We start from the raw sequence: 27225 nt of genomic DNA, 5'->3' as shown, positions 1-27225 counted from the left end.
CGCTGTACCATTTATCTTCTGGTCCTAGCTGGCTTAATAGGGTATGCAGGTTTGCAACCACTGGGAATCTTTCCACAGTTCTTTTGTTTATTTCTCTTAAATCATGTACCAATCTGTATTTTCCGTCAGCCTTTTTTACTGGTAATATAGGGATGTTAAAGTGGGACATGCAGGTCTGTAGCAGCCCTGCCTTTAACAATCTCTCTATCTTGGGTTTCAAACCTTGTCTCCCGTCTTTGGACAATGGATATTGCCTGATTCTTACAGGAACATCGGGATTTCTGATTTTTACATCAAAGGTTCAATTTCTAATTTCCCCACTGTATCAAGTATGTACCACACCTCGGGGTTTATCTTTTCCTCATCTGTTGTTCGTACAGGGCATAATTTAATGTTCAATTTATTCTCTGCAACTTCTAAACTAATTCCTAACTCAATCATCAAGTCCCTCTCTAATAAATTATAATCTGCTTCAGGGAATAACAATAGAGACCCCAGGCCTATTCTGGAGTCTTTTGCAAATGTTACATCCTCTATCGCTGGCACTCTGAAGGGTTCTCCTTTAGCCCCCAGCACCTGTACCCTTTTTGACAAGATTTTACAGCCACGGGACAGGGATTAACCGTTGACCTTTCCTCCCCAGAATCTACCAAAAATTCAATTTCTTCTTGTTGGGACCTTCTCTTAGTTTCACCAGAGGCTCTGATCTTTCTTGTGTCCTCAGCAAATAGAGCCCCTGACCCCCCTAACCGTATTTAAACATCTTTCATCTGCCACTCTTTTCCTACATCCTCTCTTCACATGTCCCTTCTTCTCACAACAGAAACAAGTCACTCCACCTCCTCCCTCCTTTTCTCTTTTCGATCTTTCTACCCCTTGACTATTCCTCTCTCTCCTGAAAGCAGTCATCCTCTGTGAGGATGCTGCCCTCTGCCCTTCATGTATCGCTGCCACCATCATTTTCATCTGTTTCCTTTGAGCCCCATCCACTCGCTGAACTCGCCACTTGCTTTCTGTGCCTCCCTTAACAACTCCTCCAACCCACTAGTCTTCCAGTCCTCTAGGTTCTCCAGCACCTTTCTAATGTCCACCCACGATTTTGCCACAAACTGAAATTTCAACATTGCCTCTCCCATGGGGGTACTAGGATCTATACCTGAATATAACTGAAAGTTCCTCCTAAGCCTCTCCAACGATTCCGTGGGATCCTTATCCTTCTTCTGGTGTTCATTGCAGGCTTTTTTGATGTTCTGCTCCCTGGGGACAGCTTCCTTAATTCCCTGTAAAATTATGGTCCTGAGATCCTGCATATGTGTACAGTGATAACATCTTGGTTGTCCCAATTAGGTCGTTGCAATGGCCACTTCTGATCTCCGGCTGGACCCTGTTGGTGTTGCTGATCCCATATCCCATATCCCAGCAGCCCTGATCATCCGCCTCTCCTCAGCTGTAAACAGGATGCCAAAATAGCCTGCATCTCATCCCATGTGTAAATGTTTGGACCTAAAAAATGATCAACTCTTTCTGAAACTCTCAGGGGATCTTCTAAAAGATGTGCTATTTCCTTCTTTAACTCCTGGACATCCCCTGTATTCAGGGGTAACGCCACGTATCCAATCCCGGGCGCCTGACCGCCCATGGGAACCTCCCGAAGGGGAAATAACCCTGCCCACCCCGCTCCTTCTTTGTTTGGCTTCTGGTTAACCTCCGCCTTACTTCCAGTGTACTGGAGTTCGAGTCCGAGCTCGGGTTCGAGTCCTCCAGATGTGCAGGGACAGTGGGATTAGGAGGTGGCAAAGGTGAAGGGAGGGGAGTGGGGGGAACATAGGGTGGGGTGAGTACTAGCATTTCATCTTCGGTTTTGGTCCTTTTCTTCCTACCTTCCCTTAGTGTAAAAAGATTCACTCTAGTCTCGGTAACTATCCATAAGGCAGCATATTCGCTCTCCTCTCGCCTGAAAGGCTCCTTTGAATTCACATAAATATTTAAAGCCTGACAAATCTAATCCTCAAAAGAACCAAAAATTGGCCAATAGAGGTGGTCTCCCCTAATCTGTTCGCCAACCCATACCTTCATGCAATAGTGTATAATTTTTGCTGTATATTTCCCGCTCCTAGACGGGAAGGCATCCCAGGTCTTGATTATTAAACCTAATGGACTATCTGGTGGTATGTGGGGGAGCTCAACTTGGGGTCCCACGCCCATGGGAACAGAGGGCTTGCTTTTCCTCTGTCCCAGCTTCTGGAGTGCCTTCTCACACACCTGCTGCCCCCTGTGTATGACCCAGCCCGTTGCAGGGTGTGGGAACTGCACTGCTAAAGTGTCCGCAGTCGCTTCGTCCGCAATCAGGGGTCTCACTCAGCAGACTCCGGGATACCCAACCCCAACCAAACTGGATACCCGGCCTATACTCACACGTCCTGCGTCTTCGTGCACAAAGATTACAGGGTTGCCGGCTTTCTTTTGTTTACTGCCGAATTTAGGATTTGTCGGTTAGGGTCCCAGAGGGCGTCTCTGGAACGGAGCCGCAAAATTGTGGGGCGCCTCCCCAAGGGAGAGTGTCCCACCGAGCTGTCCCTATCCAAGTCACGGCACCAAATTGTTATAGACTGAGAATGAAAACTGAATCAAGTCAGTCCTAATCAATTAGAGTTTATTTAGCAAGCGGCCGTAGGCAAAACAGCGCTGGGCGTCCAGGAGGCACTGCTCCACCAACAGCGCTTAATTTCCCTCTCCCCCAAAGGTCTTTTTATACAGTTCTAATTCAGCTGATGTGTCCTTCCTTGGAGTACTCTGCATCTGCGAGGCCTGTTGCTGGGGGGGTTGTAATTTTGTCTTCTGGTGGTTGCAGAGCAGGGAAGAGGTGCCAGGTGTTTTTCTTGTTCATTTCTCCTAGCCCAGGAGAAAATCCTTAAAGACTGGTTAAAAAGCCCAGCTGCTGGGTTTAGCAGAAGTGATTTGATACTATGTGGTCAAAGTCTATACCCATCTCATCTCCAGCTGAAATTCATTGTTCCTTACTAGGAGTTTTAATGAACAAAGTGCTTACACTGTATCACAAAATCCACACAAAATATATTTTTTCGAATTTCTGCGCCTTTACCTGCACACTAGAACAATGATATTTCTTAGCCGCAAGGCAAAAAAACAGGCGTTAGTATAGTCTCAGGAACGGCAACAGCCTAGGCATTAAGTTGAGAGACTATATACAAGGAAGACCTTAGAGGTTTCTTCCCCCAATGCTCAGGTGTATTCTCACTCCCGTGTTGAGCAGAAAGATGTGGGTGTGGAAGATCTGGCCTGGCTTGTGCAGAGACTAACACAAATCTGGGGCTGTGATCCCCGGTCCCGGAAGTCTGGTTCCGGGTGTACGGGCCGGGATGAGCCTGCAGCATCCACCGGGGACGCTGTAGAATGCAGTGGGCTGGCCCCACCCTCTCTCAACCCCATCTCCCCCCCCCCCCCCATTGGTCTGACAACGGCACGGCTCTCGGCACCAGCGTGTTCGAGCAGAACCATTGAGCCCCTTGGGGGGTGGGGAGAGACTCAGGAGAGACCCGGAAGCGACCCTGAGCGACACCGGAAACAACATCCATTTGGCCTGCGAGGCAAGGGGTAGGCGTGGAGTTTCACCGTTAGGAGTCTCTGGGAGGCTACGAAGCTGCTTGTGAAGGCTGGAGCTCCTCTGCTCTAGGACAGGCTGGAGAGCCGAGGGTGTCCAGTCTGGAGAACAGAAGGTTCTAGGGAGACCTTAGATCCCCTTGCAGTGCCTACTGGGGCTCCAAGAGAGCTGGAGAGGGATTTTGGAAAAGGGCCTGGGCTGGCAGGACAAGAGGGAGTGGCTTCAAACTGACCAAGGGCAGAAGTAGATGGGATATTGGAAAGGAATTCTTCCTTGTGTGGGTCCTGAGGCCCTAGCACAGGTTGCTCAAAAAGGTTGTGTGGGTACCCCATCCCAGGAAGTGTCCAAGGCCAGGTTAGACAGGACTTGGAGCAACCTGGGCTAGTAAAAGATGTCCCTGTCCATGTCAGAATGTTGGAAGATGATCTATCTCTAAAGTCCCTGCCAGACAAAACCATTCTGGGATTCTAGAATTAATGGAAGGCCCTTTTCCAAGTGAAATGTTGTATCTCTTGGTTCCCAGCTTATAGTTACCAGTTCTTCTGGATGCAGGCCTGGCCAGTCAACTGTGATGAGCCATGGATTCTCAATAGGACAAGTGTGACATATTCAGAGAGAGGAAGGCTGTAGACAGATCTTCAAGGCCCAGGTAAAAAAAGCAAAGGATTGAGTAAAAGCCAAATGTTGGTTGTGTTAGTTCAGTTTGCTGCCTGTTGAAATGACCCCAGGTCATTTCAGCATTGCTGGTTTTGATTTGTTTTAGTAAAAAAATGAATGTTATCTCCAGCATATGCTCTCTAATGCATCTACAGGTGTTCCCATCTCTTTGTTGTATATCAGGTTATATTAAGTCAAGGCAGACTCATAACACAGCAGTAAAACATTTAGAGGTGTAGTTAGCCAGATTCAGGCATTTTAAACTCTGCTGTTGACTTTTCTGGTAACTGTAAGCAAGGCCCCACAATCCAGTTATTCCACTTTTCCTCTCTGAGGAAAAGATTCTCGTTTTTTTGGGGGTTTTTTTCTCTCATTTTGAAAATACCCTTAGATGAAGATGTTATGCTTGTGGCATGTAGGGTTCATTAATTTGCCTTTCTCTTCTGCTATCTTTCCCCTACTAGTTTTTATTAATTACTTTGTCACAGTTCTCCATTCAGTAGGTTTGAAGGAATTCTAATTGTTGATATTATGGTTCTTTGAAGGCTCATTTAGTCCATGTTTTGGGTGAAGGAAAGAAGAAGACAAGGTCCTCTAAGAAGAGCAAAAAGCATACTTTAAATAGACATTCAGAAATGTCTTCTGATGCTGTGCCATTATCATGTAATCAGCAGAAATGTGTTGGAAAAACACCCATCAGTGACTTTGCAAAAAAGCCACACTCAAACAGGTAAAGAACAGAAGCACAAACCCCCAATTATATGTTCATAACTAAAGGTATGAAATTGACAGATTTTAATTGGGAATTAGAAACTCCTGAATTCTTGTTAGAACTAATGACTGTCTCCTTGCCAAGTGTAAATTTGGTATAATGAACTGCTTGCTGCCTATTGAAGTGCAAGGCTAATAGATTAATATTTGCCACGGCAGGCATATTGTATGTCTTTCCTTTTAAAAAGAAATTGTCTTTGCTCATAGCAATCTAGATATGTACTCAGTCTGACACCAATTTTTAGGCTGTATTTCCAAGTAAATGGCTTACATGATGATGCAGTAAGGTTATGTAATGAACAAGGATAAAATTAATGCATCCATTCTTTTTTACCCTAAGCCAGCTGCTGAATAATGATACAGGGATTCTCACTGACCCCAGGGAGAAACACTACCTTTTGGCACTGAAACACACACACAGTGCTTTTAGGAAAAGTGCTGGGCAGATAAAGGCTATTTCCACATTTCTTGCTAGCATCCCTGTAAAAGTTCATAGGTTTTTTTAATCTTTTAGAGCTGTTAGATATGTCTTTGTAGTTTGCATTTACTAAATCTAACATGTATTGCTTTAATGCCATCTTAATAGATTTAAAGTTGGGATCTAGCCAGGCTTCAATGTCTCAGAAGAAACAACTCTGATTCTTCGAATTATATTCTTTAAAGTTAGAATAATACTTATGATCACTTTCATGTTACATTTTGCCAATTAAAGTGAATTGTACTATTACGTTAGTCCCTCTTCTGGTGCATTTTTGATACAAATCAAAGCTTTATTCTCTGTCTGTTTCAGACAACCTACAACTTTTCTAGCGGCATGGAGAAATGTAGATGCAAGTTCAGCTGAGAAAGTCAGAGGCCTGCCTGATGTAGTTGGTAAAACTGGCTTCCCTTAATATCATTTATTTAAATTTGCATTCACAGGAGACATGGTACATGTAATGGGTTTAGCTGAACAAGGTATAAAATTATCCTAGTTTGAAAGTAAACAAGTGGGACAAATTAACCCCATGCAAATACCTTGTGAGAGATTTCAAATCAGAGTTACGATTTAATAGAAAGATTACAGCAAATGCAATGATATGGAAAAACTGGTTTAAAACCACAAAGTCAGAGTACAAACCGGCACTCTGTTGGTCAGGGTGGTTGCAGTCCTGTCAGAAGCTCTTGTGGAAATTTAGGCCCTCCTCTGAATGTCCAGTGGTAGTATTGTCCCAAGACCCCAGACTACCTAAATTATATACAGTGAGGTTCAGGAACATCCTCCAGGGTAGAGAGGTTCACAATGGAATGATTAATCCCTGGAGTCATGGAATATTTTTGGAGTCCTTAATAGTCATTCCAGATGCCCATTCTGCTAGTGCATATTCAGTTCATTATGGCCCATTAGCAGAGCTAACACTTTCAGGATGGGTGGTGCTGCTGCTTCCCCAGCTGAGTCATCCTAAGTATAAAGAAACACTACCTCACCTTGTGGAGTTAACCTCTTCTCATTTTTTGACACCCCACAGATATCCTAGGGGCTCAGGTGTGCACTGAAAATGATCCATCATTAAAAGTTTATCACAAAATGAGGTAGAGGGGAGTAGAATACACAGTTTGATTATACCCACATTGGCACTCTTTCTCCTGCAAGGCAACTAAAATTAAGCTCAGAAATGGTCTGACACGTGTTTGATGATTTGTAGGTAATTTCAAAGATGAAGAGTCTTCTAATAGAAAAAAACAGTTGTGAACTTGTCAGTCAATCGCAGGTTATGCTTAGATGATAAATTCCAGTTTTTATGTAGTCAGATCTCATTCCTGAAATGTTGCAATTTTTTTACATCATCTCTGATGATGATATGGTTGATAGCTCTGTGCTATTAACCTTCTGAAAATTAGAAGTTAATAAAGGAAGTTTTAAAATACATTCTAGTATTTTGTATTTTTAACCTCTATTTGCTAAGATTGCATTTCCCGTGGAAAGGTGTTGCACACTGTGAGAGCTGCACAAACTAAAGCAGTCATAGGATTTAGGAATTTACTGATTGGACGTCCCACATTCTGCAGCAACAGTTTCAGGCTATAGAATCTTCATTTCTTTCTCGTCAGTTCCTGAGGCAGACAGCGGTACATGGAAGTACCTGGCAGAACAGCAGCAAAACCATCATGATCAAGCAGTGACCGAAATACAGCAGGAGCTGGACTGCATTGGCAGGGTAAGGCAGGATTTTTTAATTCAGAGTCTAAGAGCACTTTTCTAAGGTCAGGGTGCAATATTTAAATGATCACACTGACCTACCGTTTTAGGAGATGGAAGCCTCTGTTTTGAAGCTTCAGGAATTCCTTCAGCTAAAAGTGATGAAATCAGATGAAAAGAGTAAACTTTTGTTTGAAAAGATTGCGTCTGACATGGCTTTGGAATGTTTCTCATTTGAAGTAAGGCAGTTCAGAGCATTGGCTCAACTTCAGTGACTTGCACAGTGTAACATCTTATGGCTCTCTGGATTCCTAAATTGTTGTTTTTTTCCTTTTTTAAAATATATATATATATATATATATATATATATATATATCCACTTTTCAGTGAGACTGAGACTAGATTTTTATTGCAGGGTTTGGAAGAACTGTGGAATATGATCCATGAGGAATCCTCAAACAGAAAGAAGCAAATTAGGGCAGTGGACAAATCCTTAAAGGACATTGAAAGAAATCGAGCTGTTAAAGTGAGCTGCAGTCTTAATAACTGTTATTTAAGCACAGGGTATTTGCTGACATAATGCTGGATGCAGAGCAAAGAGTAGCTTGTTTCCACAAGAGTCAGAGGTCTGCCATAGTTCTTTTGTGTGGTGATTGCTTTCTTTTCACCAATAAACTATTCACTCATTTTACATCCACATAATCAGAAGTTACTTTTTTCCTATTTTTAAGGTGTTTCTTTCTTTCACAATTTCCTATACTAAAGGTGCAAGGAATATGTGAGCTGCTTTTATTTCCCTGGAGGGCTGTGTAGGTCAAACTTTCATCTGGTCTGGTTTTTTTTGAGAGACATACTTATTCTGCAGCTGAGAAGGAGCATAGACATGGCCAAGCTTGATCTTAGCTTGGGTTGGCTGGGTGTGAGTAGCAAACATGTTGCAGTTATGTAGTCTTCAGCCTGACCTGTTAAAAGTCATTGGACATCATAGGAAGTGTTTGGATAAAAAAATGGATAGACTATGAGAGAGATTGCTGCTCTATCCTTGTAGGCAAGGAAAAGCAGTTTGTTCTACCAGTGCCACTTGCTTCTCTCTTTGTAATTCAGCTGTGATGAAGAGGTCCAAGAATATCACCAGTAACCTTTCTGTTGGATTAGTTACAAATGTCAGAGATGAACACATTTGCTTTAATTTTGTGTTCACTTAAAACAGGCACTGGAGGATTTCCTTCAGATATTTCAAAGAAAGTTGATTTGATTTTTAAATTCATATTGCAGCCTGTCTGCTGAGCACTTAATTATCACAGATATTAAAGAGAAATCAGCTGAGTAGTAGCAAAGTTGAATGTTTTAGTTACTGGTTTTAGGAATTACTGAAAAAAAACAGTCTTTAAGGTAACTAGGATTAATATTTTTAAATTTACTTCTCAATCTGTGTGTCATCCAATTAATTTTAATTCATTATAATGCATTTATTAATTTAACGGAATTCACTTTTATGGAAACATTGTCTTGTTCATATAGGTTTTAACTTGGGAAACTGGTATTTGAGTTATACTTTTTGTGGTTGTTGCTTTTCTTTTTTTTTTTTTTTTTTTTATTGCACAGATAGCAGATGTACTGACCAAGTATACTGTGAAACTGGATGAAATTTGCTTCTTCTTGGGAGCTAAAGTTCACAAGCTCATTAACAATAAGGCCATGGTAAATGTTTTACCTGGGGCAAGATAGCAGCCTGAATATTCCTAGAATGTCTCTATTTCCCCAACTGAAATTCGTTTTTCCTGCCTATCAATCACTGAAATATAGAAGAGATTTTTACTTTGCAAGGGTATTTATTATCATTTATGCTCTTTTCCCCCCTCATTTCCTATAGAAGATACAATTCTTTTTTTTTTTTTTTTTTTTTTTTTTTTTTGCGAGTTGTATGCTGCTTCTACTCCTTTTTTGTTTTTGCATGTTGTATGCTGTTTCTAGTTTTATTTTTTAATACACAGAATATAAACAGAGTGCTGCTGGATAATGAGAGGGCAACTGCCAAGCTACTCTTCAATCTAATGAAATCAGAGCTTGAGAAAGAAAAATTGCATCAACTGAAATGGAAAGGGAGACTCAAGGACTGGAAGCTCATCCAAAAGAACTGTGTACTTCAGAGTTTCAGGTCAGAAATTTTGTGGTCTTATTTTGGACAATGGGTAACATAAAGTGTCTGGTTCACTTTTGATTTCTATAAAAGTAATATTTTATCATTTTTTCTTTATACTTATCACATATGATATCACATATATAATGCTTCCATTATACATATCTATTTTCCATCCTGCAGAGAATTTATGGCAAGTGAAGAAATACAGAATCCCCCAACTGTGAAAATGGAAATGGAAAATGTGATAAAGGAGCAGATTGTACTTAGTGAACAGAGACTGAGGGTTTTGCAGTATATTGGGTATGGCAAAAGAGGGTATAGCATAAAGGGAAACAGTTAATGAAGGATTTGGCTACAAAATGCACTTTGTTTCCTGTCAACGTGTGATTGTTAAATTCAGCAGTAAGGCAGGGTCTAAACCTATTTTTGTACAGCTCTTTTTAATGGAAAAAATGCATTCTTGATTATCAGTGCACCAGCTACTCTAAATAGATGGTGGTCAAGGGCTAAAAATGTAGGAATGCAGAAGTAAATCCTACTGACTTTTGAAACGTAGTAGAAATGGACAAGGATGGGTGGAGAGCTAGAAGTTGGTGCTTTTGTGAAGGCATTTTTTTTTCCATGGCATGGAATTTTATTTGTGTAATAAATTAAGAGTGGAGTCTGGATAGAAATCTAACACTGCTGTGTTTGAATATCCATCCTGAACAAAAGAAACATTTTTGGGTGCAATGCATTGCAATATTTACAGGGTGGTTTTTTACAGTGGAGGTAGGAACAAGGTAGATTACTGTTAGTTCCTTGTCGGGCAGTAAACAGTTGGCCTTGAACAACAACAATCTCTGGTTTATTTTCATTGCAAGGATGCTGTAAATAAAGCATAGTAGTATGGATATTCTGATTCTTAATTTTATATTTTAAATACTACCTGGTTTGTATTTTTAAATACCTGACTCTTGTTTCCTACTTTGATAGCACTTTGTTGCCTCCAACACATACGAAATCTGATATAAATGAATGGTACAGAACTCTGGAGAATTTAAACAAAAGTATAGGTAAGTTGGGAAATCCTATGTACAGTCTGGAATTCAAGCAATATTTTCTTTTTTCCAGGGCAACAATGAGGCAGACAGTTGCTTTGAAAGAGCATGCTTGCTCTATTCTTTGTTCCATGTATTCCCACATACCTTCTCAGTTGTATTGGGCTGACAGTAAGACCCAAAGAAGCTGCCTGTGCCATCACTTTCCTTAGGCTGGTACAAACAATTGTGCTCACTTGTGAGATCTGCCAAGAACTGGCTTGGTTAGAATTAATCTGGGGGAAATAAAAAGTTAATTTTGATATGGATCATTTCTCAATTCTACAAAAATACTCCTTTTTAACTCTTGGAGAAGAAGAGGGGAAGTATTGGAGATACTTCTTTTCTCTGTGTCCTGTAGTATGCCTTTCCTCTCTGTCTCTGCCTTCTCTTGCTCCAGGGCACATCTTGTTGTGGTGTTTGTAGCCTGTATGGTAGCAAAGAAGTTTGTAGCAATTGTAAATACCTTGCTGCTTTTAAGCATAATGATAAGAAGCTATATATTGAAATGTCTTGATTTGTTTGGTTGGTAGTGTCTGTAGGCACAGGTCTGTAGGCACTGCTGGGATCTGTTCCCTGTGCTGAAATTCAGCACATGGCTTCTGTCATGTTTCCATTTCACACTGCACTATGAAATATGGCAATTTTGACTGTAGTCTGTTCCATATCATTCAGATACCCGCAATGCAGAGTGTGTGGAGAAAATGCGCATCCAGTATGAGCTGGTCCAGGGCAAATGTCAGGACAAAATGCAGATGTGCAAGGTGAGTGTCACAGCTTTTGGGTGTGATAGGCATGGTACAATATGTCATTACAGTAAAATATGTCTGAGGATCCACCAAACATCAAGATAACAAGTAGAATTACTTTATAACCTCTGCCTTACTCTGTTCAAAAAGTAACCATCGTTTGGTTTCACAGTAGTATTTGGTATTTGTACTTGAAATGTGTAAAAGCTGTAACAAATGCCAGTAATGAAGGGAGTGCTGTCCTACATTTATAAAGAAGATGCAAGGATGCAACCTTTGCACTGTTTTATCTTGGGAAAGAAATTCCACCTCTCTGCTTCAATTTCTCACTTTGTATCCAATTGAATTGTGTTGTTTACTAAGATAATATGGCATGTAGGAGGCTGAATCTTTCTCTGTCCATCACAAGAAAAGAAACACTAAATTTAGCCATGCTGTCTAAAAGCCACACAGTATTTTCTATATGCCTGTCAATAATTTGCTATTCTTTTCATTTAGATAATCCTGTTGGATATGAACATTTGCACAGTAGAAGATGTTGAAGTTGTGCATTCCAACATGCTTCAGATGACTGAGAAACTAAAACATAGGTTTGAAGAAGAAGTGGAGCACATGGATGTACGTTTTTTTTCATTTTATTATATTTATTTTCATCACTCCTTGGGATTATTCTGTTCTTCCTATGCACCCACCTGCAATGCCCTCTGCATTGTAGGCTATTGATGTCACATTAGAAAGAGATCCATAGTGTGACTAAACACTACAAAGAAACAGTTTGGTGTTGGAAGAGTTTCATGTGGAAGTGTTCATAATTATTGTGTTTATTATTTGCAATATAAATAAACTGTATTTTATTATCATTTATATCTGAAATACATATGATAGAGATGAATGACGTATGGCCCAGTCTGCGTAAAGTCAGAGGAATAGTTTTAAATGATCTCCCAAATGTCTTCATGAAAATAACTGGGCAGTTGTTCCTAAAGTGATAAATTATAGAATGTGATTTGCTGCTTTATGATGGCAGAATAAACAGAAGTTTTGATAATCCACATTCTTACTTATTTTACTTGGAGATATTTTTTTTAACTCTCCAAGTAGAAGACACCATGTTGAATACCAGTAATATAATTCCAGACAGCCTTTTATCATGCTACATATCCTCTTATTCATTCATTTCACCTTCCAGCAGTTTAAAAGTAACTTGTTAACTTGAATGTTTTTCTTTAGAGTGATTTTAAGGAGATGGCTAAATGGCATGAAAAGCATTGTCAAGGCTTGTATAGATGTGTTCAGGACGCCATGGGTCTCTGGGATGTCCATCAACTCCAACTGTCCTGGCAGGAAGATGTACTTAAAAAAAACCCACATGAATGCAGATGGGAACAAGATGGCATAATACAGGTATAAACATAAAAACAAGGATGTGGTATAAAGACAGGACTTCTTAATGCAAAGAACCCTCTGAAATTAAAAATATCTGCTATAAAATTAGAAACATAATCTTTGACTTTTATATTGGAATTTCTATTCTTCAGTTTCATTCTGTCAGGTGCATTTTTGCTAACTACTTGATTCACACTGAGTGGACAGTCCTGTCTTATTCTTGGTATAGCAACAGTGATAAAGATCACTGCTGCTTTCTGTATAAAGTGGCTGCAAGTTGCTATTATGAGATCTTGTGCAGGTATAGGGTCTGGTTGGATGTGAGGTTATCATAGTTACAACAAGCAACTTGGAGTGGCAATGTCAGAGGTGTTCATTATCTAGAAGATCTTCATAGTTGATGAGTTTTGCTAAGGTAGCCTCCCTTGTGAGTGTAGAATATATGTACATAATTAACTTACTTGAATCTTAGATAGTTATGGAGATGAAACCATTTTTACTAGCTTTTTTATGTGGCCTTAGATGATGAAAGATGATCTGGATACAATTTTAGAAAAAATGAAAATGGCGAGCTGTGAAGAAGAACTGAAGGAATATTTGGAGAATGCCCTTTCTTCTTTAGATCAAATTAAAACAAGGTATGAATTCTGTATTGTAAACTTGAAAAGTAGAGCATATTTTAACATTGGTTGTACTACTTAGGCCTTGTTTATTCTGTTGTGTGAAGGTATAGAAAAAGACTGCTTTTTACTTCATATAAGAATATAAAACAATGTCATATTGAACAAGGTTAAGGGAAATAATACCCACAGTTTAGGAATGGGACAAAGGAAGACTGCTATCATTCAAAAACCATACCACATCAGTATTACTGTGCATACCATCACATCCATGCCTTAATCAGAAGGTAAAAGTAGTAGTTCAGATTCTTGAACCACAGGAATCAGAAGTTGGTCTGCACCATCACCTTTTCACTCGCAGATCTGATCTCATTCAAAGTTCTAAGAACTAAGATCTTTAAGATAGCCAAAATATTTATTTTCATAAACTCACTGTTACCCTTCACACGATTAGGCACTTGCAACTTTATAAACCATATAAAAATTGGTACAATACTACCCTCCTTGCTAAAGATCTTAGCAGCAGCTCTAAAGCCATAGAGGAAGCAGCTGTCTTTACACACCCAGGAGGTCTTTTCTATCTTTTAGATCAGAGGCACCTTAGAAGGGCAGTATTGACCTGAGGGGCAGATGCACACACCTTCACACACCTCACAGTGGGATTATGGTTAGAGATGGAGGTTTGAGACTCTTAATAATAATTTGGTTTAAAAAGAGCCAGAGATAGCAGATGAAGTGAAATAGAATGCCAGGTTACAGAAAGAGAATGATACCTAACTGAACATCTGAACACATACATAAATTCCCTATAATTATCTTTGTTTAGGAGACAAAGTAAATGTAAATGCAAATGAAAACAAGTGTGAATATTGATTTTTTCTTGAATCAAGACTCAGCTTTATTTTCAAGTAAAAGGAAAATCAACCAGAAAGGCTCAGCTGAGCACAGTGCAGAACTAACATGGAAGACAGTAATTTGACCTCTCTTATATAAGTAGTGTTTGAATGGTTCCCCTTCCAAAATGGAGGATGCAAAATGCTTATTTTTAAATATTTTTAACTTCTTTGCATGTATTTATTTGTAAGGAACTAATCTCTAACAAACCAGGATGTGATTGTATTGAGTATAAACAGATCAATGGCAACATTTAGCCTAAAGGTCTTATGAGATTGATCAGGAAGTCAGATTTAGATATAAAGGCACTATAATAATATTTATTTCTATGCATACTTGAGTCTCTTAAGCAATGACCTTGAATTTGACAGGAACAAGACACTCATGCAAATTGTAATGGATGAAGTAATGGCATATCCAAAAGCAATTTTGTGGGAATTGATTTCTTATAGTATATCCATCAGCCAGCATTTTAGTGTGAAGGAAATCTTCAAACAGGTAAAAAGAAAATTTCCTTTGGTTTAAAACCTTACTGGTGTATTAATTTTTCACTTTAGAGAAAATTTTCATTACCTTTAAAATTCAGATTATATAAAGTATTGTTTTCAGCCATTGAATAGAGTGCTGTTGGTAGAGGTAGGAGAGGAAAACCAAAACATTTCTCAGTCCCACAGTTTTAACTCTGTCCTTGTTGCAAACGGCATTTTAGCAAACTAATTTGCCTTTTAAACAGAAAACTACAAGGTAATAGGCTTACCATTATTGATTTGAGTGTTACAGGTTCTTTAGACAGTAAATGATCTATTCAAGGTTATATCTTACTGAAATAGAGACGTTTTGAAAAGGTATATGGATTTCTTATAGGAAAGCAAATCCATATTTTAAAATGTTGTGATGGGTGTTTTTTGTTGCTGTTTTGCTTTTAGAACTTGCAAGATCCTATAGACTTCATAGTTCAAGATCAAAATAATACAACAACAGTCCGAACAGGTAATTATTCTTGGTTCTTTTTCAATCTACGTATTGGATTGTAACCAGTAGAACTCTGCTTTAACTGTAGATGGGTAGTTGAGGCTTCAGAAGCTGAACATATGGTGGAACAGCAAGCTGAGAGCATTGTGCAAGGAGGAGAAAGAGAGGAAAATCATAGAGTTTCCTGAGTTGGAAGGGACGCATAGGGATCATGAAAGTCCAACTCCTGGCCCTGCACAGACACTCCAACAATCCCACCCTCTGCATCCCTGAGAGCATTGTCCAAACACTCCTGGATCTCTGCCAGCCTTGCAGCTGTGCCCATTTGTCCTAGTTTGAAGGACAGGTGTCTGCCGACAAAGGCAGAAGTTTTCCTTTGCAATACTTTAATTCCACTCCCCCCAAGTATTATAATTGTTTGAATCAAGGACTCCAAGGCAGAGATAAGGAATAACAGCTCTTTTACTAATATATCTAACCGCACAAGCAGAAAACAACAGTAGTTGTTAAAATTACCAACTAAACAGAACAGGTAACTCGGTCCCAGTCCTTTCTTTAGCTGCAGGCACACTCTCTCTGCACTCGGTCCCGGTGCTCCAGATGGGGAAAACACGGAGCTGCAGAGGGCAGGCGGGAGCAGAGGCAGCAGGGGAGGCAGCAGCCACGCCGGTCTCGGGTGGGAACGGGCTGGAGCGGGCGGTTCCTCGCTCATTGTTTGTGTCCAGGTGATCAGCTGTGTCCGCAGAGGCAGGAGGCTAGAATGGGGCAGATGCAGGGCCGGTGATCACAGAGGGTCTGGCTCTCCTGCGTTCAGCCGTGGCTGGAGATAGGGGTCCTCCTACGAGCTCGCCAGAAACACGAGTCCCTTCTGGAAGCCTCTCCCACCTACCCCTTTTGTCTAGTCATCAAAGATCCTGGGTGTAACCCGGCCAGCTCCATTGGCATGATAATAGGAAAAATTATTTAAATTGACACAGTAATAGAAAAACACTCAATCCCCAACACCATTCCCTGGAGAACTTGCTCAGTACCTGACTATCCTCTGAGGAAAAAGTCTTTCCCTGATAGGCAGCCTAATCCTCCCCTGACACAGCTCCTGACATATTCCCTTGGGTCATGTACCTGGTCACAGAGAAAAGAGATCAAAGCTGTCTCTCTGCTGCCCTTGAGAGGAGCTGCAGCCCTCAGTGAGGTGTGACCTCAGTCTCCACTCTCCAGATGAACCAAATGCCCTCAGCCTCTCTTTGTATGGTTTCAGCTCCAGACCCTTCACTATCTCTGTGTCCCTCCTTTGGACATTTCTCTAATAGCTTTAGGTCTTTCTGACATTATGGCATCCAAAATTGCCCCCAGGGCTTGAAGAGAGCACATCCCAGCCCAGAGCAGAGCAGGACAATCACCTTTCTCAACTGGTGCCAGAAGACAGGGACAGTTGTCAAAAATCAACTGGAGAAACAAGTCTAACAGAGAAACAGATGATCTTGGCACAGAAAATTGAAGAAACAGAGGAAGAAGATGAGGAGAGTATTCCTTATAAAAGTGAAAAAAATGAGCATGCAGAACAGGGATTAAGCATTATGCAGGTAACTGAGCAACAGAATATGTTTGAAGGTGAAGGCAGTCTTGTCCAAAATAAGGAGGAATAGGAGGTCTTTTTGCTGAGAATGAGTAGAAAGTCCTTTTTTGTTTGGTTTGTATACAAAGCACACAGGGCTCTAGATCCTTTTATGGGAAAATGGAATGTATAAAATTCACAATCATTCTTCTTGGTCTTTTACCCTGCTAGAAACTCTATGCATTATTTTTTTGATCTGTCTTTCATCACAGTGTTCTCAGCCTGTGGTGAGTGATTTAAACTAAGTATTTGTACCTAAGTATTAGTTTTTCAATTTCCGTGAATTTATTTATATTTTGTTACCATAACAAAAACGCTTTAAAACATTGTTGACTCTGCCTATGTCCTGCTGGTATATATAAATATATAAGTATGTAAGTAAATAAATACCTAAATAGATTACTATATACATGTATACATATATATATGAATATATATAAATATTGCCAGTACAGTGTAAATGTCCAAATTGACAATGAGAACATCATTCTAAATATCCTTAGGATTCCTACACTAGCTGGTGCAGTGTTGATTCTATACTGATGTCTTTAAAAGTAAAGTGGTAATTTCCAATCATTTCCCAGTCAGCATCTAAGAGAAGTGAGGCAGAAAGTGCTGAAATTGTCAAGGAGGTTTTTTCCACTGCTAATGGAAACACTTACACTGTTCTTGAAGAGGCAAGAAAGACTGATATCACAGAGAGTTACTTTACAAAATGTGAAAAAGAAGAATCACTTCCTATGTACATGAAATACATACATCTCACAGAAGCCATGTTTGTCAAGCTGAATAAAAGGTGAGTAGAAAACAATTTCTGTTCTTTCTTTCTCTTTATGTAATAGACAAATTTCAGCTATTTAGAAGAAACATTAGACTACAGAGGAAAAAATTATCTAATTACTGTTATATAAGTATATATTTATATAGCTAGATACTTAATTACAAAATTATGATCATAGAATTATTAAGTTATTCCACTTCCACAGCCTGGTACTCAGCAATATGCTGCTAGCTCAAAAACTCTATCAGTATTGTGCAAATGGTACTGAAAGCATACCTTCCTATGGCCAGAACTTGAATTCTTAGAAATAATATATTAAACAAATTCTGATTTACTATTCCTCACTGTCGTATTTCTTTTTAAATCATAGGATTCGCCTCTGCTTTTTTGAACACTTAGAGAAATGGTTTGCAGAATCCTTGTCCAACTCCTATGTCCTTGTAGCTGCCAAGAAAGAGGAGCTGAATTCAATTCTTCTGCTGTATCTGAAGTTTTATCAACAAAAACAGCAGGAGATACAGACAGATATCTACAATGCTCGAGCTGGTATTGACTTTTTTTGTGTATTCTGAGCATCACATGTCTTTGTTTAGAGGTGGGCCAAAATCTGTGTAAGCATTACTTGACTCACTAGTAGAGGACAATAGAAAGCAGTTGACTGTCCATGAATTCCCGGTATATTAGGTTACTCACATATTTTTAAAATGACATTTCTTTCCTATAGCTCTTCCTGGTTTGTGCTGTGTTATTTTTGGAAAAACAGACAGCAGTGCCTTGAGTAACAGCTGGATTGTAGATGTTGAGCATTCTATTGTCAATATTTGTGAATTTGCATTCACCTTGAAATTATTAAACAAGAGTTTGTGGTGTGCAAAAAATATTAAAATAAAAAGTTTTGTGGAAAAAGAAATTAGCAGGTTGGGAGAGCCAAAATGTCAGGGCCAAGCTTCTGAAAATATGTGAGGGAGGATGTAATTCTGTGAATTATCATTGAGCAGCCATGGAGCATCTTCTAGTCAAAACTCTTTTTGCATGGGCAGTGTCAAGCTTTTATGGTAAGAAAAAAATATTTAGACAGGTTTGTTGGTCTTTAGACATAAGCTAAAATATGCTTCCTTTGGAGAACAGGCAGATAATTTTTTAATTTCTGTTTTTCTGCAAAGAGGACAACTGCTTCTTCTGGCAGCTTTCTTGAGGTGATTGGATGGCTCTTGATTTATCCAGCTATCATTCTAGAAGAGAGACTAAAACTGATTTCTTTCTTTCCCTCACAAAACCAGGAAAAATTGATTTTCCATTAAAAATATAACCTTTAGTTTTGTTACAAGACTGAGAACATAGAGATAATGGAGATGTCAGCAATGATCAAAAATAAAGAAAAAGAGAATGCTTAGAGCAAATGAGACATTTGTGGTTAAATGGATTAGGAGCTGTTAAGAATATGTCTTACACATGAGAAAAGTCAAAGAAACCAAATCGAATGTATTTAATTTCTATGTTTTATCTACTGGTCTGGCTTTGTTTATTTTGCTGCTGCTGCTGATCACAGGTTGACTGGGCATTGTGACAGTTCACAGTAAACAGGAAATAATGTCCCTATTGTAAACTTCTTTCTTCTCAGCGGAACTGTCACTTCACAAAGAGAATCTTGAATGCCACTGTGCAGTGCTAGCAGAAGGCCTGAAAAAGGAGAAAGCTGAATTCCTCAGATTTTCAGACCAGCTAAATAACCTCAACACAAACTTTCATTCCCGAGTACGTAACTTGGAGTATGACTTGCTCCACGCTCCTGTGACTGAGCAGTAAGTGTACCATTGCTGTTGCTGTGAATCTTTCTAGTTAAATACTCTTGATTGCTGTCTGAGATATTTGTGGTTTGCATTCTGAACCTGTTCTATATGTCATTGCTCTTCAATGAAGACTACTTCATAAAACTTGAAAACATGAAGAATTTCTTTCCCTGAAGAAATTAAAATCAGAACTGAACACATGGAAATTTTCATCTCCTTTTGAAGTGCTGGCAGTCTTTAAGTAGAAAAGATGCTTCATCTGTTTAGATTTTATCCAGTTTATGAATGTGCATAGTAATACCAGTTGACTAATTGTTTTTGAATTAGTCAATAGTATCAGCTGTTGTTGATACCTTCCATGGGTTTATCCAAACCATCCCAGTTCAGGGAGTTGCTTTGAGAGTCATAAATCACTTTTGAGTCCTCAATTTTTTTCAGGTCTTTGGAGCCAGCAGTTGCTGAATCATCAGATGTATACCTCTTCAGATATGTTTTCCCTGTCTTTTATTATTTGCTGTTAGGTCAGCTTCTTCCAGAAACGATCTCGAATCAGAGCTCCACAACCATCTGGAATCTATCAGGGTTACTGTGAAAAGTTACCAGCAGCACTTGGAGGAAACTTTAGGAAAGTTAAGGGATTCAAATGTGGATTTTCTCAAAAGCTGTAGGTATGTAGATTTCATGGAAATGTTGTTTATAAATAGTGACCTAGTTCTGGGAATCAGTGTGTGTCTCATAGGGAGAACAGTAAAAGTAAAGTTTATTTTGTTATTCATCTAGTTTCTTATTTAAAAAAAATGTATCTTGTTAAACCACAATTATTATGCTGTTTTCATCACATTTGTGTTGATATATATGTTTCAGGGCTGTTTTATACTATTTTAGTCTTGGAGAAAAAGATGACTCACAGCCAATTATTTTTATGTTTGCTTTCAGATTATTTTCAGAGGTCGGTGACTTTTCTTCTGAGGAAGTAAAGTTTTTCAACAAGTGTCTTCAGAAAGAAAGTAAGCAAATTGACTCCTTTGAAAGTTCAATCAAGACAGACATGGAGAGAATAAAATCGAGCTGCTTGGAGCAGGTAGGCAGAATTACATTATTTCGAATTATGTTTTCTGTTGACATATTTGATGCAATTTGCAGTTGGCCTGCTATCAGATTACAACTGTAAGGCTGTTCTGTTTGGCAATTAAATTGGTAGAAGTGGCAAGTTCTATCATTTAAGTTTTAAAAGGTGAAAAATTGTCCTGTCTTTTGTTTCTGACATTCTTAAAGGCTACTGAACTTTTCAAGCAGTCTGAAAAAAAGTTCGCTTCTCTCTGTCTGAGTCAAGCCTTTATGGAGAAATTCCACCAATCTTTGAGAAAGCTACGACAGCAAATCAAATCAGAGGTACAAACAGAAACATCAGAATTTTGCTTAAATTCATTATAATAATTTTCTTTTATACCTTTGAGGAAATTTTGGCTGAATTCATAGTGGACAAATATTACATTATTTTTTTGTGTTAATTTAAAATGTGTTTTCTGTCTGTTTAAAAGTTTATTTTTAATACTGCTTCAGCTGGAACACTATGATGTTGCAGCACATTGAGTATGTACATCTAAATTCACCAGCATTTTTGTGTGGTGAAGCGTTGCTTTTGTGAATTACTTTTTTCATCTTTCCCTCTCAGTATTGGGGATTTTAAACCAGTTTCTATCAGTGGTTCTAGTGGTTTGAAAGTGGAACCTCTGAAACTCCTGTGAATGGGGACTTGACTTCTCCAGTGTTTGCTTCTGCTTTAGGTAATGAATTCCAATTTGCAGTCAGTCACGTTAAAGTCTTGCATGGAAAAGCTCCAGCAGAAGAGAGATGCTTATGTTCATTCTACTGCAGATAAAGAAGTAACTTCTAATCAGCATGAAATGGTATTTAATTTGACTTATTAATTATTAATAATTTTGCATAAACTAATATTTTTGAGGAAAAAATTATGTTTCTTCATATTTGGGGCTGGGCAGAAACACAGAATTTTTGCTCTTAAAGGTAGTTGTCTTGGATTAATCTGGGATAGAGTTATTTTCTTTTCAGTAGCTGTTAGACTGTTGTATTTTGGATTCAGAGTGAGAATGGTGTTGATAACTCAGTTTTTGTTGTGTTTATTCTAAGTCAAGGACCTTTTTTCCTTTGTCTCCTTCTCTGTCATTGAGGAGGTTCACAAAGGAAACTGGGAGGGAGCATAGCTGAGACAGGTGATCCAAACTGGCCAAAGGGATATTCCTGCCCATGGAATGTAATATCCAGTCTATAAACTGGGGGAGTTATCCAGAAGGGCTAGTCTGGATTCAGGAAGCGGGGGTCTGGCATTGGTCAGAGGTAGGGAGCAATGGTGTTATTATTATTATTATTATTATTATTATTATTATTATTATCATCGTCATCATTGTCATCATTATCATTATCATTATCATTATCATTATCATTATCATTATAATTTACCATTATCACTGTATTTCACTTTACTTTCAATTATTAAACTGTTCTTATCTCAACATACTAGATTTCCTTTGATTCTCTTCCCCATTCCACCAGGGCAAGGAGGGAGAGAAGGAAGGTTTAGCTGTGCGGTGCTTAATTTCCAGCTGTGTTTAAAACCACAACAGTCCTTTTTGGACAGTCAGTAGCTGTTTTCCTGTTTGCCAAACCAAAACCTCAGGCTCTTATATAATCTCATTGCTTTCATGTATGTGTACATAAACTGGTGACAGAACAGAGGCAAATAATGTTGTTCACAAGAGTCAGCATGTTTGAAAAGGTTAGAACAGCTAGTTTAGTAAATATCATGTGTATTTTCAGGCTTTAACTTCTGAAGAGTTGTATGATTTTGCCAGAGAGGTGTTGAAAGAGCTGATAAAGAGGAGCGAGTATCTTGACTGCTGCTTAAAAAAAACAAAGATCCCACATGCCACTGTAAGATAGCATTCACATTGTCTGTATTTTATTTAATATTGGGAGAATTTTCATGCATACATGTTTTAATGGCTTTTCAGAATTTGTGCTTTGAATTTTCAAATGAAAAAAGAACCTGCATTATGACAAGATGTCAAAGACAGTGTAGCATTAGGACAGCCTTTTTAAGAGGCTGAGTAAATCACCCAATTTACAAAATGCTGAAGAGATACATGGCATTGCGATGACTAGATCAGTTCTTCACAAGAGTTGATTTTCAATGTGTAGCACTATTCAGAGGTACACATTTCATGGGTTTCTTTATTAAAAAAAAATCCAAATGTGTCCTGAAGGGATTTTGTTTTTGTCAAACGGGTTGTGTTTTCTTTCCTCTCTTTTCTGGGAAGTCTGTCTTTATTTTGTAATCTCAGTGGATCATTGTTTTAAGACTATATCCTTAAATACTGTTTATGATGATTATGAGAACCTACTCTTAACCGCTTTGAAGTGTTTTAGAGCTATACAATTGTAGCAACATTGCTGTTAGAATGACAAAAAGTTTATTTCAGCCTGTGAAGCAAGATATTGCCTGTTTAAAAAATCTGTTTTAGTAGTCAGTCATTACACGGAATGTTTTCATGAACTGTCTGCTATGGTCTACAGGGCTTCATTTGTCTTCCCATTTCAGGAGGACTTCAGCACTCCTGACACAGATGGGACATTGCAAGAGGACTTCACCACTCTTGACACAAATGGGAGGTTACAAGATTTCATTACTCTTGCTGTTCCTAAAGAGAGTCTCAGAGATGACAGCAAAAGGATGGTGATGGGACTGGATCCTGAAAAATTCCCTTTGTTAAATCCAAGTGGAATGGATACATCAATATTTGATGATTTGGCAATAAGTGCTATCAAAAAATTAGCTGGGTAAGTATTTGTTTGCCTAAAGATATTTTCAGTCCTTGTCTTCATTTATATTTTACTTGCCCAGAACTAGTGAATAGACTGTTTATAGGTAATACTGCTACATATTTTCTGATCAGTCTAACTTTAAAAATTAGTCTAGCTGAGACTGCTTTACTTTTAAAACCAAGATTTCTCATAGACAAAAATATCCCTTTGTGAGTAATAAGTGTCATTTAGTATACAATGATAAATTTTAGATATTTAATTTTTGTCTTCTAGAGCTTTATTTTAGTTAAAAGGTGATTACCTGCTACATAGTTGGCTGAATATAGGAAGCGTGAAATGAAGAGTATGGTGGATGTTTTATTTGCAAGTAGTATTTTCATGCAGTTTTGCTTGTAGAAATTCCAAAATTCCAGTTAAACAATCAATCCCATGAAATTACTTGTATATACACTATCAGTTGTAAAAGTAACCCTGTCTGTTAAATATCATCTCAGAAATTTAACTCAGCATGTGACAGGTATAGAGAACTTGCTTAGTTTGCTATATAATATAGTATAGAACAGAAAATTACAGGATATTCAATAGCGCTTAGCTCTTTTATTTGTTTTCAGATTTAACCTATCAAAAAAATCCCGAGGTCTAAATCGGGGGACAAATGATCCAGGTGGGCCTGTATTTCTTTTAATATTTTCTATTCATCTGAATTGTAGTTCCTGGCATTTCATGTAGACTACACAGACTACATAGACTGCACAGTCTAGCATGGTCCAGGCAGTGGCTTCTATGATAGGGACTCTAAGGTAGTTGTGCGGATAGCTCTCAACTCTTTCCCTGGAATCTTTAGTTAGATTAAGATGATTTTGGGCTCCTAAAGCAATGAAAGCTGCAAAATGAGATAATGATGTTATAAAGAGTACCTGTGATAGCAAAAGAGAAACAGGGTCAAGAAAAGAAGTGGAGCAGAAATAATGAAATATATAGGGAACCGGGGATTCTTCTCACAGTATATTATCATCTACTCAAAGGTGAGCACAGAGATGCTCCCTACCTAGTGTTCCCATTTCCTCATCTCTCTTCTGCAGACTTTGATTCCTCCAGCCATTTCCAAAGCTTCCACATTTGTAAGTCCCTATGACCATTTATAGTATTCTATGAATGTAGTCCATTCATGTTCCTTATTGACCTGTCTCCAACTTGCTTTAAATCTCCTCCATCTACCATGTATTTTCTGTGACATTCCTGTGACTCATGCACCAGCACATAACCTTTATTGCTGTTGCCAATCCTAGGTTACTTCAAGCCTGTCTGACAGAAATTATTGTTCCTGTAGTTGTCCCCTACATATTGCAAAATGTTATAGAAATAAAAATACAAAATATATATACCCAAAAAAAGTACTTCAGTTGGCATTTATGCAATATTCTTCTTCTTTTCCTGTTAAATATAAGCAATTCCTCCCCAAGTAAAGAAGAAGTTATCTGATGCACATTCTCAGAAGTCTACTAGCAAGAGGTCATCTCCGGATGAAACAAAGCAAAAAAAAAGGTGCGACTCCTAAAAAGAGGAATTACACTTTAAATATTCCAATGCAAGAATTTACCTAAACTTTGTCTATACATTGAAAGATTCTTACTGCTTATTTGTATTAGCATTCTTTCCATCTGCTGCTTATCACTTGGAATCTCTTACCTGTTTATGTCCACATGATCAGGTTTGTGGGTTTTTTCGCCCAGATTTTGACTGGAAATTTTTTTTTTTTCCTTCATCTGCTGCTGTTTTCTATTTTGAAGCTGATGAAATATTGACTAATCCTTAAATCAATGTGGCTGAATTTTTAGGTATGTCTAAATAGTTTGTCTCAGTCCACACATTGATGAAATGAGGTACTCTAATAGCGAAAACAAAAAATTTTTGAGCAAATGAAAATTTAGAAGAGAATTCTGAGAATCTTTTTCTATCACAATACTATCTTTATATTGTCATGGTGTGGGAATGGTATTCTCCGTTTTTGTGCTCCTAGTGAAACACTCCAAAGCATGCATCAGTTGCTCACTCCTTTTTCCCTGCAGCAGCTGGAGGAAAACTGGAGGCACAAAAGGTGAAGATAAAGTTGAGATAAGAACAATTTACTATAAACAGCAATGAGATTAAAAAACAAGCAGTAACAGTAGCAATGTTAATAGTAAAGTGTACCAGAGAGGCTAGGTATTCGCATGTGAATGCTTACCAGGAGGAAACCCCTGACAGTGTCTGACTGCTACCACATTCCCCAACAGCAGAGACCCTTCAACCCACCCCCAACAATGATGAGAGGTGGTAGAGAATAACCTCCAAGTCCTGACCATACCGCCTCCTGGCTACTGCAGAAATTAACCCTGTCCTGGCCAGAACTGGGACACATAGTATTTCTAGAGTTACGGTTTTTCTAGTTTTTCTTCAGTTTCATGTCTGTTGTATGACTGACTAGCTCAAATCATCAGCCAGAGAAGGAAAACACTTGTGGATAGTTTCAAATTAATGTTTTTCCTTCCAGTGAAAAAGGCAGAAAATCTCTTACCAGGGATGAGGGATCTGAGATATTTGGAAAGAAGCCTGCAAAGTCTGAGTGAGTCCTGTATTTCCAGAACAAGAAGTTAATCTATAAAAACCCTCTATTGTATATATGTATGTAGGTATGTATGTATGTTATGTTTGTATGTGTGTTATGTATGCATGTATATATGTATGTATCTACCTACCTACCTACCTACCTACCTACCTACCTACCTACCTACCTACCTACCTACCTACCTACCTATCATTGTGACCTATGGAGCTCACCATTGAATTTTGAGGTATTTAGCCTTGATATTTATAGTTCAAAATACTTCCAGAACAGGTCCTTTTTGCAGCATAATAATTGTGAGGATATAAGTCATCTGGTTCATTCTGTCTAATGTCTGAAGTGGGGGGGGGGGGGGGGGGTCTTATTGGAGCCTATTTTATACATTTATAAGAAGTGGGTGGGGAATGTGAAATAGCCTCTCTCTCAATTATTTTCACACCTAAGAAAACAAGTACATTTATGTCTTCATTCTTGTGCTCAATATTTCATTAATTGGAATAAACAAGGACCAAAAAGTTTCATTCCCCTTTTAAAAGAAAATTATCGTATTGTTTCTTGATATGTGCAGCTGCACTCTGTAGAACTGAGATATACTGTGCATGCCATACAAAACTATTCAAATTAATATTTAAGATGTTTAAGTGTTGGGGAATTTTGTTCCATATTGTGTTTCAAAATAATTCCAGTAAACACCTAGACCCACCTTCAAATATTTTTGCTTTATATAGAACACATTGTAAGCTCTTTTGGCACCGGAATTTGGCTAAGATTGCTTTTTTGTGTCAGTGACACCCCAGTGATCAATTACAATAGCTCCTTATGCTGGCTGCATCTGAAGAGAATCTGTGCTGATGTGGAAGAAGGTTCTTAAGCATGCTGAATATTGGTTTGTGTATGCTCTAAAAAACGTGTATGCTCTAAAATCAAACTGAACAAAATACCTTAAAAATAGTAAATATTTCCAGTGTGATTATTTAATGTTATGACCATATTTTTATATTTTTAATTTTTTTTTTGCTTTTCAGTACTTTTAAGGGGATTATTATGAATATTCTCTGGAAGGGTAGCAACACCTTGCTCTGCCTTGGTGAGGTAAGGAAATGTCATGTTCTTTAGTCAATTCTGCTTTCATAGGTGTACTCTTGTGTCAGAGAAATAACTTGATTCTTTCAATGTTTGGCAGACAGTCCAAAAATTTTAATTTCTTCTCCTACTGTTATGTACCTAGACATGACATGTTTAAATGTGTTATCATCATTTTTTCTGGTTTATCTTTTCCTTCTGCAGGAGTTCTATGGAGAAAAGAAGAATTCTCAGATGGGAATGCTTGAAGATCTTCCAGACACATTTGAACATTGGGCAGAAATGCTCAGACTGAAACTACTGTCATACCAAAGGCAGACAGATGATTACTACAATTTCTGTCTTAGAGGTAAATTCATTCAGTTAAGACTTGCATTTTCTTGTGTATGTAATTTTTCTGTATGTAAGCTGAAAAATTGCAGTGACCAAGAATTAT

At 38.4% G+C, this 27225-nt stretch overlaps 1 protein-coding gene across 4 annotated transcripts in view; it reads left to right on the top strand.

Moving 5' to 3' along the window:
- Positions 1-3594: 3594 nt before the first annotated feature.
- The window catches only part of CCDC180 (coiled-coil domain containing 180), a 30063-nt gene continuing 6432 nt past the window's right edge, over positions 3595-27225 (top strand). Inside the window, exons 1-30 of one of the 4 annotated variants that reach the window (XM_079313759.1) lie at positions 3595-4271; positions 4783-5009; positions 5841-7248; positions 7340-7468; positions 7645-7755; positions 8835-8930; positions 9224-9387; positions 9553-9672; positions 10348-10427; positions 11127-11215; positions 11699-11818; positions 12431-12604; positions 13109-13224; positions 14472-14598; positions 15027-15090; positions 16426-16655; positions 17272-17483; positions 17839-18014; positions 19090-19270; positions 19780-19926; positions 20195-20339; positions 20534-20650; positions 21046-21168; positions 22097-22210; positions 22878-23116; positions 23713-23765; positions 24550-24646; positions 25635-25706; positions 26732-26798; positions 26994-27138. In XM_079313759.1, the coding sequence (XP_079169885.1) occupies positions 7343-7468; positions 7645-7755; positions 8835-8930; positions 9224-9387; positions 9553-9672; positions 10348-10427; positions 11127-11215; positions 11699-11818; positions 12431-12604; positions 13109-13224; positions 14472-14598; positions 15027-15090; positions 16426-16655; positions 17272-17483; positions 17839-18014; positions 19090-19270; positions 19780-19926; positions 20195-20339; positions 20534-20650; positions 21046-21168; positions 22097-22210; positions 22878-23116; positions 23713-23765; positions 24550-24646; positions 25635-25706; positions 26732-26798; positions 26994-27138 (3505 nt within the window). In that variant the 5' untranslated portion in view covers positions 3595-4271; positions 4783-5009; positions 5841-7248; positions 7340-7342. Of the gene's footprint in view, positions 4272-4779; positions 5010-5840; positions 7249-7339; positions 7469-7644; positions 7756-8834; positions 8931-9223; positions 9388-9552; positions 9673-10347; positions 10428-11126; positions 11216-11698; positions 11819-12430; positions 12605-13108; positions 13225-14471; positions 14599-15026; positions 15091-16425; positions 16656-17271; positions 17484-17838; positions 18015-19089; positions 19271-19779; positions 19927-20194; positions 20340-20533; positions 20651-21045; positions 21169-22096; positions 22211-22877; positions 23117-23712; positions 23766-24549; positions 24647-25634; positions 25707-26731; positions 26799-26993; positions 27139-27225 lie in introns of all 4 variants that reach the window. The other 3 variants (XM_079313758.1, XM_079313760.1, XM_079313761.1) reach the window with 3 other exon arrangements.

The sequence above is a fragment of the Erithacus rubecula genome, assembly GCF_903797595.1.
Source record: "Erithacus rubecula genome assembly, chromosome: 10".
Classification (NCBI taxonomy): domain Eukaryota; kingdom Metazoa; phylum Chordata; class Aves; order Passeriformes; family Muscicapidae; genus Erithacus; species Erithacus rubecula.
The sequence above is the reverse complement of the archived record's forward strand: the minus strand, read 5'-3'. Positions and strand labels throughout refer to the sequence as shown.